This window comes from Microcebus murinus, chromosome 25 (assembly GCF_040939455.1).
Source record: "Microcebus murinus isolate Inina chromosome 25, M.murinus_Inina_mat1.0, whole genome shotgun sequence".
In the NCBI taxonomy this organism is placed as follows: Eukaryota; Metazoa; Chordata; class Mammalia; order Primates; family Cheirogaleidae; genus Microcebus; species Microcebus murinus.
Genome location: NC_134128.1, coordinates 15,414,200 through 15,427,927, shown reverse-complemented (window position 1 = coordinate 15,427,927; position 13,728 = coordinate 15,414,200). Strand labels below are relative to the sequence as shown.

General features: G+C 40.0%; 1 protein-coding gene across 4 annotated transcripts in view; it reads left to right on the top strand.

Moving 5' to 3' along the window:
- The window catches only part of CAMK1D (calcium/calmodulin dependent protein kinase ID), a 294,151-nt gene that overhangs the window by 184,327 nt on the left and 96,096 nt on the right, over nucleotides 1-13,728 (top strand). For all 4 annotated transcript variants that reach the window (XM_012765698.3, XM_075997484.1, XM_012765700.3 and 1 more), the window contains exon 3: nucleotides 5,857-5,931. In XM_012765698.3, coding sequence (XP_012621152.1) covers nucleotides 5,857-5,931 — 75 coding nt within the window. The remainder of the gene's footprint in view (nucleotides 1-5,856; nucleotides 5,932-13,728) is intronic.

Below are 13,728 nucleotides of genomic sequence, written 5' to 3'. Positions count from 1 at the left end.
CCCATACTTTGGCGCCTGATGTTCCCTCCAGCTTGGGGGCTTTGGAATGAGGCCTACTTGTGCATTTGGTACTGATATTTTTTTTGGCATGAATTTTAAAATGTTTTCCTGGCTCTTTCTGGGGTTTTCTTGCTTGGCTGTCAGTTGCCACGCAGGCTAGAGTTTGGATCAGTATCCATGCGTTGTTTTCCCATTTAACTTTTTTTCTTTCTGCCTGAGTGACTTCCCTCTATCTATTTCTGTCAATTATTAGGAATTATGATGGCTTTAGGGTAGGTTGCCATGTAAAATATTTGACCTCTGTACATAAATGTATCAGCTAATGTTTACTTTGGGCCTGGGAAATGATAAGTGATGAAAATTAAGTTGAGGTTCTTTTTATCACCGAAAGTTGCTTTCAGTGACATTATTATTGCTTTGAATTATTCACATTGTAGAGGATTTGTTTTGGGGGGGTAAACATTTCTCATGTGTGGAGATCCTCTTGGCCATGCTTTGGAAAGACTGAGTATTGACCTACAAAGGTTTAGCTAGGCAAATTCACAGAATCTCAGTCCTCCATTTGCCAATGACTGACATCTCTGCCTTTATTCTTCCTTTTGGTGACACAAGCAGATACAGGCTGATGAGAGGCCCTTTCTAATTATTATTTCTGGACTCTTAACTATTCCGTCTGCTTCTGCACATCTCTTTTTCTCATTCACTTTGACCCATTGTGATTTCATGTGTTAGGATGTTTACAACCCAGGTATCATGAGAGCATCCACTAAATTCAAGTTAGTTCAACAAAATCTCAGCACCCCTAGAAGTAGACATTATATTTTTAGTGATGAAATTAATACCCTGACTTTGGGTGCTATGATTTTATATGAATTACTCTGAATTTATATGAGCTCTTGGATATTCTCATTATAACTTAGTTAAAATGGAATTATTATGTAATTGCTTTAACATGGACTTGGGAGTCAGAATGGACTCAGATGGAGTCTCAGCAATGACAATTTGAGTTATGTGACCTTGGAACACTTACTTAAACTCTTAGGATCATAGTATCCCCCCCTTTTTCCTCTCCTTTAAAAATGGAGAAAATAATACCTACTTTGTAGGGTAGTTAATAGTAGATGAAATCATTAAAAGTGCTCAGTACAGTCTTGACACATAGTTAACACTCAATAAATGGTGCATATGAAACAACTGTGTAAGTAAGGCCTAAAGAAAGTTATAAAATGAGCTCATCACTAGGCTTAGATTTGTTACATCCCAGGGGAATGAGGAAATTGCCATTATCACAAAAGAGTCTCAGTTGAAATGTTTAAGAAAACAATGTAAGGGATGCTGTCACATTTTCCTAACATAAAAAAGGTAGACTCTGAGATCTATAGACTGGAAAGCATGACTTCACGGCACAGCAAAATTCTGGAACAGAAAATTAAGCAGATGGTTTGTGATCATTTAGTAAAGACTGTAGTGGTTGCTAGGAGCTAACATGGGTTTACTAAGAACAAATCTTTCCAAACATCCCTTTTCCCTTTTAAATAGTATTATATGATGTGTAGAGCTGAGGAATTCCATTTCAGCACAGCATCTAATTGTCTTCTTATGTATGGATAGGATGGTAAAATGTGGGCTAGAAGATAGTTACTCGTAGGTTTGCAACTAGACACTAATTGAAGCCAGCCAATTAATGTCTTGGTTATCTTGATGGGGGTCTCTGGTGGAATCCCATGGAGCTCTGACATTTAAAATCTTAGTTAGGAATTTGGAAGAAGACTTGTAGGATGGGTGTGTACCAAATATTCAGATGGCCCAAAGTTAGGAAGGATAATAAATACTATAGATGAACAAATCAAGATTCTGAATACTGCTGATCATCTGAAACACTGCATGGAATCCAAAAAGATTGAGTTTAACAAAGCTAAATGTGAAAACTTGACTTTAAGCTCAAAAGATCAAGTTTGAGTAAGAAAAGAGATGATGTTTGGTAGAGTTCAAATAAAAACGATCTGCTTTTTTATTTGAACCTAAGCTTCATTTTCTTTCATTCATCATTCATTCAGTAAATATGTATCAAATGAACTACCTGCCATGCACTTGCTTGGCATAAGAGAGACAGTAATGAACAAAATAGTAAAAAATCCATACCTACATGGAGCTTATATTCCTTATGTGCCAATGTTTTTGCAGCTGCTAAAAACAAAAAAAGAGAACCAATGTTAACCTTTATTTGTTGAATTATAATATGCACCTCATGGTAGTTAGTAGTTCTACTTTATTATTTAATATTCTATTTTTTTAAGACAGGGTCTCACTCTGTTTCCCTAGCTGGAGTGCAGTGGTAGAATCATAGCCTACTGCAGCCTCAAACACCTAGGCTCAAGTGATCCTCCTGCCTCAGCCTCCACAGTAGCTGGGATGACAGGTGTGTGCCACACTTGGCTTATTTTCCTTATTTTTTTGTAGAGATGGGGTCTCACTGTCTTGTCCAGGCTGGGCTCAAACTCCTGGCCTCAAGTGCTTCTCCCTCCTCAGCCTCCCAAAGTGCTGGGATTACAGGCCTGAACCCCTGCACTTGGCAATATCCTATTCTTAAGACTGTATTTTACACTGGGATCATTACTTCCAGTTCTGAATACTGTGGTCTGGACAAACACGAGTGACAAAGAGTGATGAGAAAAATATAAACCATATTGTAGGAAGATTGGTCGACAACAAGAAGAGAAGACTAAGCAGTGGCATTATATCCCTCAAATATGCAGGATTAGTAGGAAGAGGGCAAAACTAGCTCTCTGTTACTCTTAGGAGTCACTGCTAGTTACCAGGAGGCTGATTTTCTAGTAAATAGGAGACAGACTGTCTGAGAAGTGTTCTAGCTGTAGCCTGTGTGAGTTCCAAGAAGCCCAAGATTATCTCTTATATCTTGTCCTTCACTGAATTCACAGTACCTAGAACTGTGCCTGGTACATGGTGGGCACCCAGCAGATGTTTGTTGAATGAATAATAAAAAGAGAGGAGGCAGCATGTGGGAAGCATTTGCATGGGATAGATCCTCAGCTAGTGATGGTGCGTTCGTCCTAAATGTATGAATTATGCACATTATACCATTTTGTAAAAATAACCTAAGTACTAAAATAACGTTAAAACTCTTAAGTTCAGTTTTTGTATATGATAAGGAGTCTGAGGGTGGAATAAAATACCTGAGAACAGATGTGGGAGACCAGCAAGTTTTCTTTTTCCATGTTCGAACAGCTCCAAGTTAATTAAACCACTTTTCTTAAGAGCAGTTTAAGAGGCCATTTTAGGATTTATTCGAAATTTCTCAAGTATGCTTATTCAAGCATTACCTGCTCAACCCTCATCATTTTCTTGAGGCCATCCCCATAATTCTGCCCCCATACAGGGCCCTGTTTTTCTGACCTTAAAGGCAAATCTACGGAGTTGGGCATTTAATTCTTTTCTAATTGCATCATGGGTCTCTCTCTAGGTGATACACTTTTTGAGGGCAAAACCTTATTTTATATTTGTCTTGCCTTCTTCCAGACATATAGCAGAGACTTAGTAAATGACAATTGCTCAGTCTCTTGATTCCTTGATACAGGAAGAGGGCTAGTTAGTGAAAGTATCTTTCCAGCCACTGTTCCACTATGATTTGAAGTTGATCTGCTGTCTGCAATACCTTTCTGGAATGCTCTCATGGATTCAAATTAGTTTCTAGTTAGCACTCACATACAATATGACAGGTTAAAATAGGCTTTACCTTCTCAATCCCATACATCCAAGGAGGGAGTTGTGGTCTTAATTTATTAGAGTCTGACATTTTGGCCAGGCAAGTGCTTTGTTCATAGTTGATTCTTTGTATATAGTTGAATCTGTATTAATGACTGAACTCGAGAGCTCTAAACAGCCTTCTTAGTTCAAGCTCCAAGGGAAGGTAGGACTGCAGGTGCCAAACTCTAAACCCAATTTAAAGGCTGATTGAGTGATTCATGTAACCAGGGTGATCAGATTTAGTACATGAAATTACAGGGTGTTCAGTTACATTTGAATTTCAGCTAAACCACCATGCAGTCTTTGGGACATAACTTCTACTACAAAAGTATCCGTTGTGTATCTCTAATTCAGATGTAACTGCGTGCCCTGCATTTGATCTGGCATAATCCCATAATCCCATTCCTCCCATTTTCCCATCAGTCTGGGTCCTTAATCAACTCCCAGATTAACTTGACTGGAAGAAAATATTTGTGTTCATTGATTCCAATGGCCAATTTTTAAAATTTTCCAAGGAGTGAAGATTTACATGATGTATACTTTTGGTGGTTATATTCATTCAGGTGTATCTAATAATGAAAATGCCACAATTGTGTATAGGATAGTGACAGTCCCAAATTAAGCTCTCTTGGTTTCCTTAGTGGTATAATTTATTTGATCCATATAATATGTTGCTTATATTATTGTGCTCGGGTTGTGCAGCAACTACTGCTGACAAAGAAATAACTAGGTTTTATGTGAATGTAGCATAGTTTGTTGTTGTATCTTCTACAAATCAACTGTATTAGCTAATAAGAACCATAGATGGGAAGTTTTTATTACTGTTGGTTCCACCTTATAAACTTATTTTTGTGGGGAGGACATCATACACTTAGGATAATTGCCTCCCTTTTCCCTAACTAAATAATGTTGTTTCTTGCTGTTGAGTGACAACACCTTTAAACATCATCCATTCAAATATTTGTTAAGCAAATCTGTGCTAGGCTGGGTGGAAATAAAGTGAATAATGCAATCTCTGCTTTCAAGGGGCTCAAGAATCTGCATGCTACATGCTTATTTTTAAATGGTTCTGAGGTTATTTCAGTGTTGGGCTTGTGGTAAGAGGTAATTAGCTCATCAAGTAATGAAAATTATCCTTCTTTTAAATGCTTTCAACAATATCAAGCCTTTCATTCTAGGGCGGAAGCTGATCCTGATGGATAGTTCTAGGGGGTAGAATCTGGCTGTTTTTTTCTCCCTTGGTTGTTTATTTAGGGCACTGCTGTTCAGAGTGTGGTCCATGGACTGGAAGTAACAGCATCTCTCCCGGGAGCTGGTTAGGAATGCGGCCTCCCAGGCCCCACCCCAGCCCCTAAATCAGAGCCTGCCTTGTAGCCAGACCCCTGGGTGATCCATTTGCACGAAGTTTGAGAAGCTCTGATCTAATATAGCAGTTTTCGCAAGCTCTACATTTGTGCCTACAGGTCATCGGAGGATCTTGTTAAAATGCAGACACCTGTGCCCAATCCTCAGCGCCTGTGACACTGCATGACAGTGGCGAGGCCTGGGAACCTGCATTTCTACCCCGCTCCCTGGAGACGCTGGTGCTGCCCGGTTGAGAACCGTATTTTGAGTAGCACTGGTCTAGTCTGCTTGGATAACTCATTTGACATTTGGTGGTGGCAGAGATGTGAACCCCAATGAGGGAGTCAGGCTGGGTTTTTTGCTTACACTGTACCCATGAACATGACAGTGAGACTATTTCCTGGAACATACGGCCTGGTACGGGGGATGAATGTGTGTACACTTGACTGTTCAGGCCAGTCTGCCATGGCCATCGTGGGACAGCAGAAGAGGGAACATTGAAATCCTGCCATGGGGCTCAGTCATTTGAGTTGGGTCTTGCAAGATAATATTAGGACGGTAACAAGAGGGAATGTGGAAACAGGTCTGGAAAAAGTTTGGGGACAGGATTATGAAGAGTCTTCAATGTTTTGTTAAAGAATTTGGATTCTGGCTTGTAACTTTTTGCTATAGAGACATCTGTTTTTGAAAGTTTGCATGTCGAATAGTACTTACCATTGTATGTATGCTTTTTTTCTTTCCTTTTAGGATTAAGCATGAAAACATCGTTGCCCTGGAAGACATCTACGAGAGCCCAAATCACTTGTACTTGGTCATGCAACTGTGAGTACCTTGTTTGTTTGATAAGTACAGACCGGGGTGCAAACTCCATTGCCTAAAGGGACCAGGCAGGAAAATAAATGAACGAAGCAGGCCGAGTGAGACATAAGGAGTGTTGAGACCCCTGGAACATTGGAGAAGCCTGCATCTGTCTCAGGACAGGGAGTTGCACAGGCCTTGCTTGTCTGCAACCTCTGGGCTAGCCTGAAAACCGAGAGCCCTGACAGTGGGTCGGACGCTGCTACCTCGGGCTGTCTGTATAGCTTTCTCATATGCCAGGTCCAAAGCTGCTGCCTGAAGACACTTCAGTGGGCTCATTGTGTGAAGTACACTTTGCTCCTGTCTCTAGAAGAAACTCCCACCCTTGTCTGCCTTTCCAGGGATGCCGGGGGAGGGAAGCAGATGGTGGCTGTGTGCTCCGTCCCCTCCCTTGTACTCTAACTGGGGCAGGTAATGTACATGCGATGGCACTGGGAATTCTCACCAGGCGTAGAAGTACCACTGGGATCGCAGCATGACATGATCACCCCCATTAGGTTATTTCTGCCTTCCATTAACACTGGAGATTACCAAAAGAGGGAAGAAATAAGAAAGCCAAATGTTCACATAGAGACTACACTTGAACATGTGTTTTTAAAAATTTAAGATGAAATTAGCTTCTCCACTCACATAAACGCTGTACTGTAAGTGATATAATTCCTAGGTGTCTCCTGTGAGTACATTTATTAGAATTAACTAATAGACGGCCGGGTGCGGTGGCTCATGCCTGTAATCCTAGCACTCTAGGAGGCCGAGGTGGGCGGATTGCTCAAAGTCAGGAGTTCAAAACTAGCCTGAGTAAGAGCGAGACCCTGTCTCTACTAAAAGATAGAAAGAAATTATTGGCCAAGTAAAAATATATAGAAAAAATTAGCTGGGCATGGTGGTGCATGCCTGTAGTCTCAGCTACTCGGGAGGCTGAAGCAGGAGGATCACTTGAGCCTAGGAGCTTGAGGTTGCTGTGAGCTAGGCTGATGCCATGGTATTCTAGCCCAGGCAACAGAGTGAGACTCTGTCTCAAAAAAAAAAAAAAAAAAAACAAAAAAAACTAATAGAAACTACATCAGAGTGTTAACACCGTAACTATTACCAGAATAAATAAATTCTGGAGCACCATATACAGTATTAAGCTTAATGATGGAAGAGAATTTTTGATGAAGATCAGAATGTATACTTAATTTCATGATTTATTAATGATTTTCAGATTTTGAATAGCCAAGGGTATGTCGAAGAATTGAGGGTTTGGCTAACAATTTATTTTCCATGTATTCTTCTTTTCCTTATGGGGATGTTGAAATGACACATTAACTTGTGATCACGTCATAATGCAAATAAATATTCACCATTGCATGTATTCAATCTTCTGTTATTTAAAAAATATTTTAGTAGGTTATGGCATTTTTCTATCAATATTTTAACAGCGTCCACACTGGAAGCACATGTATGATTTTTCTCTGTCAAATGGCAGTTGTAGGTGCTGAGCAATAGTTAAGAAATCTGTATGTTATAGTCAGCCATGAGACTGATTATAAGTCAAAGAAGTGTTTGAACTGCTTGGTTCCAAATTAACTCTCCTGTTACCTAAGTGCCATCTTTTCTGGTTCCTTGGTCTTCTGTTTTACAATTCACCACATTTCTGGATTTTCCTAGAGAGCATTAGTTCTCCCCAAATTTGAAGACATTCCCTAGAAGCTCATGTAACTTTATTTTATAAAAAGTCTACTCTTAAAAAGTGCAGGTGAATCATTTTATCAAATGTTATTGCCTAATGGAAAGAATATGACATTTTGGGGACAAGCAAAAGCCCCACAAAACATTAGCCATGTACTTATTAAATGCATGCATTTTCATTAGTAATGCAAAAAATACTAATGCTTTGAATCCAAAGCCGTATGTATCTACTTGCTGAAGTTTTGAGTTTATGGAACTATAACCAAATATCAGTTAATGTACCCCAAATATTTAAGTCTCATTTCTACCTCTTAGTAGCTGGGTGAATTTGGGCAAATTACTGAGCCTCTCTGAATATTGGTTTCCATCATGAAAAAAAAGAGGAATAATAATAATGTTTATAGTGGAGGACTATGGTGAGTATTGAATAAGGAGAATGTTTGGAAAACAGTCCATCACAAATAGTAGGTCTTCAATGCATGCTGGCTTCAGAGTGTGGACATCTATGTCATTTCATCAGTGTGTCTCTACAGCTAGTCTTTCATTTTTATGAGATAAATTTCAAGTGGATTTAAATCTTGCCTTTCTGAGCAATTCAGTTGTATGCTTATCGGCAGAAGTTTATGTAAAAAGGCATTGGCATGAGAACATAAAAATGTCTGAAACAGAACCAACCTTAGAACAAAGCTTGGAAGTCATATGGTTGTCACAGCTGTCCCCCACGCCAACCCTGAGCTTTGCTATGAAGGACTTCCTCCCTCTTTTGCAGTTAGAGAAAAAGCCTCATTAATATGGACCACACTCATTGAGAATTTTTATTAATTCAGAGAGGAATTAGGGTGGCGTTAACGTTTGGGGGACCCGGGATGAGGTTTGTCTGGCAAATTAATCACAAAATCCAGTCTAGAGGCAATGAATGTTTAAAGTAGCTAAAGAAAAAACTATGTACATGCACTAACAAGCAGTTTAGAAACTCTGTTTACACCAAAATTAGATATGCTAATTTAAAATGTTACATTGTATTGATTCTTTTTTCATAAGTTCTCATTATTTTTTTAAAAATCAGCTTTATTGAGGTATAAGTTATGTACAATTCACTGTATCCATTTAAACTAGACAATTCAGTGATGAATGTCAGGTAATCCTACTCAGAAAGCCACCACCACGATCAGGACATGGAAATTTCCATGAGCCCCAAAGAGTCCTTGTGACCCTTTAGAGTCCTCTGCCCTTCACCTATGACCCCAGTCAACCAGTGATCTACTTTCACTCACTGGAGATTATTTTGCATTTTCTAAAATATTATATAAATGGGCTCAGTTAGTAAGTTCACTTCTGTGTGTGGCTTATTTCACTCATAATTATTGGGAGATTCACCCATGTAGTTGATCCCTAAAAGAATTATATTTGGTAAAACTTTAATAGTTTAGTCCTAAATATTAAGTATATTTTAATGTCATAATTATGTCTTTAAAATATTTAATGTCGGATACGTTGAAAATTCAAATTAGCCTCTCTCTTTATTCTTTCTTTGCCTTCATTCCTTATCTAAATTAGTGAGATTTTTTTTTTAAAGGCAATGGCAAAAAAAGAAAGGAAAAGAAAAAAGCAATTACAGAAAATGTTTGATGTATCAGAATATAATACTACTAGGAAAGTCTTTGGTTTGGTTGGAGGATTTTGTGGGCCATATTATTTTTTGTTGTATTTTTGCTTTTGTTTAGCAAGGCTCTATAGTGTTTGTTCCTAAGACCTTGCCATATCTATTCTCTGGGTCAGTGGAAAAGTAGAAAGTGGATGTTTTGTTTTGCTTTGTTTGTTTTTATTTGTTCGAAGAGCTTAGGAGGTCCTTGATTTCTAAATGTGATACGTGGGGAAGATCTAAAACACGACGTCGTGGGGGACTGTATCTTACAGTATTTGTGCCTGGGAGGTTTTTGGTTTCCTAGGAAACATCATGCTGGGCGCTCACATATAATAGGGGATACTCAGCACCTTAATTTTGTTACTTTTCTAATTGCTATTTCAGTGCTGAGTGTTGTAGCAGATTTGTTCCTTTGCTGCTGCCGCAAGAGAGACTTGATTGTGTACAGAGGTCTAGAATTAAATTTTATTTGAGTTTTGGACAAATACCTTTTTTTCAGAATGCTGCTTTTGGGAACATTCTTCTTCAGACGGTAGGAGGTCGGTGTGACATCGAGATGTTGTAGATGAAAAGTCAGTTTGTTCAGAGTTTCTTTCCCATCTGACTTTGCGTGTGGAGTAGAGCCTGTGCCTTGGGAGATGAGAAAGGACGCTGCCTCAACCTCCCTTTTTACCTCTGTAACAACTTAGGAAGTAAAAATAAGCTTCAGGCTGATACAATTCAGAGGGTACAGCAGAAATACTCTTTGAACGAGAAATAGATGTTATTCCTATTGAAATATATCACATTTTCAACAAGACCTAAATTTCCATATGTGGGTGACGTCTCAATTTATGTCCCCAGCCCCTCTGCCGAGCTCCGGGCTTGTACATCCAACTGTCTGCCCAGCAGTTCCACTTGGCTGTGTAATAAGCATCGCTCACTCATCAGATCCAAAAACTCTCGAATTTCCCACGAAATCTGCTTCTCCTGCTGTCTGTCTCATCTTAGCAAATGGCAACCCCATTCTTCCAGTGGCTTGGGCCAAAAACCCAGAGTCATCCTTAGCTCATCATCTTGTTCTCTGACGCCCAGTAAGCCCATCCTGTGGTCACCAACTTCAAAACTTAACAATGAATCCAACCACTTCTCATCATCTCTGCAGCCACCACCGTGGGCCAAGCTACCTTCTTATACAAAACTTATGCTTCTTCCCCCAAGCCTGCCCAACTGCACTGTCCGTTCTCAGTGTGTTAGCCAGACCTGGTCATGCCTTTGTTGAAAAACTCCCGTTGGCTTCTCATCTTAGTGTCAATGACAAAGTCCTTATTGTGGCCACCAGGGCTCCCTGTATCCTGGCCCCCGGTAACCTCTCTGATCTTCTGTCCACAGCTTGTTCCCTCTTTCATTCAGCTGCAGCCAGGCTGGTGTCCTCACTGCACCCTGCCAAGCCTGCGCCACCGAGCTTTGTGCCTGCTGTCCTCTCTGGCTGGAACACTTCATCCTCATGCTATCATGGAATAAAGGAAACACTAGAATTTCTGCCAGGTGTCACCTTTTCATCGAGATAATCCCCCCAGACCCCCCTGTATAAAATAGCAACTCTCGCCACCACCATTCACGGTCCTTCCCTGTCCCCTTTCCAGCCTTCATTACTCTCCTAGCACTTGTCACCGTCTGATAAGTTACCTCTGCTTTGTTGTCTGTTACAACAGTGCTTGTGCGTTATGGTAGGCACTTACTAAATATATGTTTAATTAATATGATCACCTGGAAAAGGAATAATGGCTCACACATATTTATTTACTCATGGAATCCTTACAACAAACTGAGGAGCTACTGTCATCCCAATTTTACATGAAGAACCTGAGCAGAGAGGTGGGGTCCTTTACCCAAGCCAGCGAGCACCCCAATGTCTGCACTTGACAATGATAACATTTTCTAGGAAAAATATCTTTTCAGTGCCATTAATGTGAGTAGCTCAGTTTACCTAGAAAACTCTATTAGTTATGATTCAGTAAGTATTTTAAAAGCTAACTAGAAAATACCCTGTATTTTGTAGTGGATTTGAGTAGGAAAAAAGCTTGCTCAGTAATATCACAGGAAAGCACTAGAACAATCTTATTCCATTCACAGCAGTTCCCATGTTTCTTTCTTAAATAATTTTTTAAATTAATGAATGAATGGATGAGTGCATTTTACCAGTGTTGTAATTTATTGCGTTGTACTTATTCCATATGACATATAGGTATCTCTAATATTTCTTTCATTCCATGATTAGCATTAAGATATGTAGAGCTGGTTACCTGCTGAGCTTGAAAAACCGTGGAGTAAACACATACTCTGCAAAGAATATTAATTTGGTTCCCGAGTAGCCTAAGACATGAAAAATTGTATGCAGCTTCCAGGAGAAAATATGGTTTATCTACACTGTTGGCTTGTGCATGAAGCTGTTTGAACCATTTCCTGTTTGTGGGGGTCGCCACTGTGAGCTGTCTTGTGGATATTGTATTCATAAATCATGCACTGTGTTCCCAGCAACAGTTTTAATTAGAACATAAATTATTGCTCCCAATAGAAAAGCCTTCTGTAAGTAGCCAAGCATAATCATGAAGAAAAAAAGTGTTTCTGAAAGTGACACCTTAATATATTTACATATATAAATCACCAAAAATCTCATTTTGTTTGCAGCAGATATGAATTGAGAGCCAAATGGGCCTTGGGCTTCTCTTCAGTATTGGAGGGGTGGGAAAGAAGCTATCGGAGTGAATGTTCTTTAGTAGTTCTCTTTGTAGAGGTGAGATGGTGACCTGCAATGATGGCTTTCTCCAAGGGTTGTGCAGAAGAGATACCCTTAAATGGAGGATGCTGAGGAGTTAGCCCGATGGATGTGCTGCCGTGGGGGGGCTGGCTGGGCTCCAGGCAGAAGGGCTGGTCCAGAGAGAGGCATGAAGGAGCCCCGGGTGGAAGGAAGAGTCTAATCTGTGAGGAAGGAGCTCAGTCTGCAAGGAGTTAAGTCTGCAGGGGTTTGGTCTGTGAGGGATTTAATCTATGAGGGGTTTTGTCCTGTGGGGCTTCAGTCTGGCTGGGATGGGGGACCATGTGACATCTTGGAGACGCAATGCTTCTGGCTGCCACCCTTGCTTCTTTGTTACCCTCCAGTTTCATTATTAAATATATTTTGTTATTTATTTTTTCTGCCACTGGAAAACCTAGTAAGATATTAAAGTTTTGGAGAGTTTAGAAAATTGAGGAAAAAAAGAAAAGCTGAGATCTAGTATACTCATGAACTAATCTTACTAGCTTCAGCTATATGAAATTGCTAATATAGTCATGTTTTTTGAGACATCTTTCTTCTTTTTTAATGTAAGTATTTATAGCTATGACTTTCCCTCTTAGCACTGTTTTGGTTGCACCCCATAAATTTTGGTATGTCGTGTTTTCATTTTCATCTGTCTCAAGATATTTTCTAATTTCCCTTGTGATGTCATCTTTGACCCAATGGTCGTCTAAGGGTGTGTTGTTTGATTTCTATGTATTTGTGAATTGTTCAGTTTTCCTTTGGTTGTTGATTTCTGGTTTCCTTTTATTGTGATCGGAGAAGATTCTTTGTATGAATTCAGTCCTTTTAAGTTTATTAACACTTATCTGGTGGCCTCACATATGGTCTGTCCTCAAGAATGTTCCAGTCTGACCCAAGGGGAGTGGCAGGGCCACCACAGGTGGAGCTAGGTCACTGACCATCCAAGAGGGGTGGGCATAGCAGAGCAGGGGTCTGAGGAAGGAGCCCTGGGACACTGGAGTTTACTCACGCTGTGATGCATGTACAGTGATTGTATCCTGGCTTGCAGGGACCATTGAAACAGGAACTCAGCCCAAGGTGACCTTGGGGATACTCTAATCCAGCCACACCTTCCGGCCTCTTGAGATAGTGACTGCCCCTTCTTTGGGAATCATGGAAATCTAAGTGTTTTTTTCCAGAGATTATTTCATGGGGACAGGGGAGGCTATAGGTGCAAACTTCCTCTCGTTCACATTTGGGAGATTTTGTCAGGCATCTTGAAGGAGATTGGGGGGTGATCTCACAGAGTTTGTGTAGGAGAGTAATTTAGGAAAGTTGTAAAATGGAAAGAGCATTGGATGGGAGTTGGGATCCGTAGATTCCAGGCTTCTATCTGCCTTTGTTGAGATCTGACAGCTCAGCACCTGTGTCTCTGGGTGTATCCATAAAGTAGAGGGGTTTTTAATTGTTGTTTGTTTTAAGCAAGCCTAAAGTCTGGGGTCTAAAATTCCATGTTCTCCTGTTTCTTTTGCTGTTCCCATTTTCTCAGTGTAAAATCTCCACAAAACAAGTACAGATGCTAGAAATCCAGTTGGGTTTTCTATGTTTGCCAGTGAAGTCTTTCTGTTTCCTGAGATGATATTTCTAAAACCATGTCTCATCCCTTGGAATCTGCGGTGCTTCA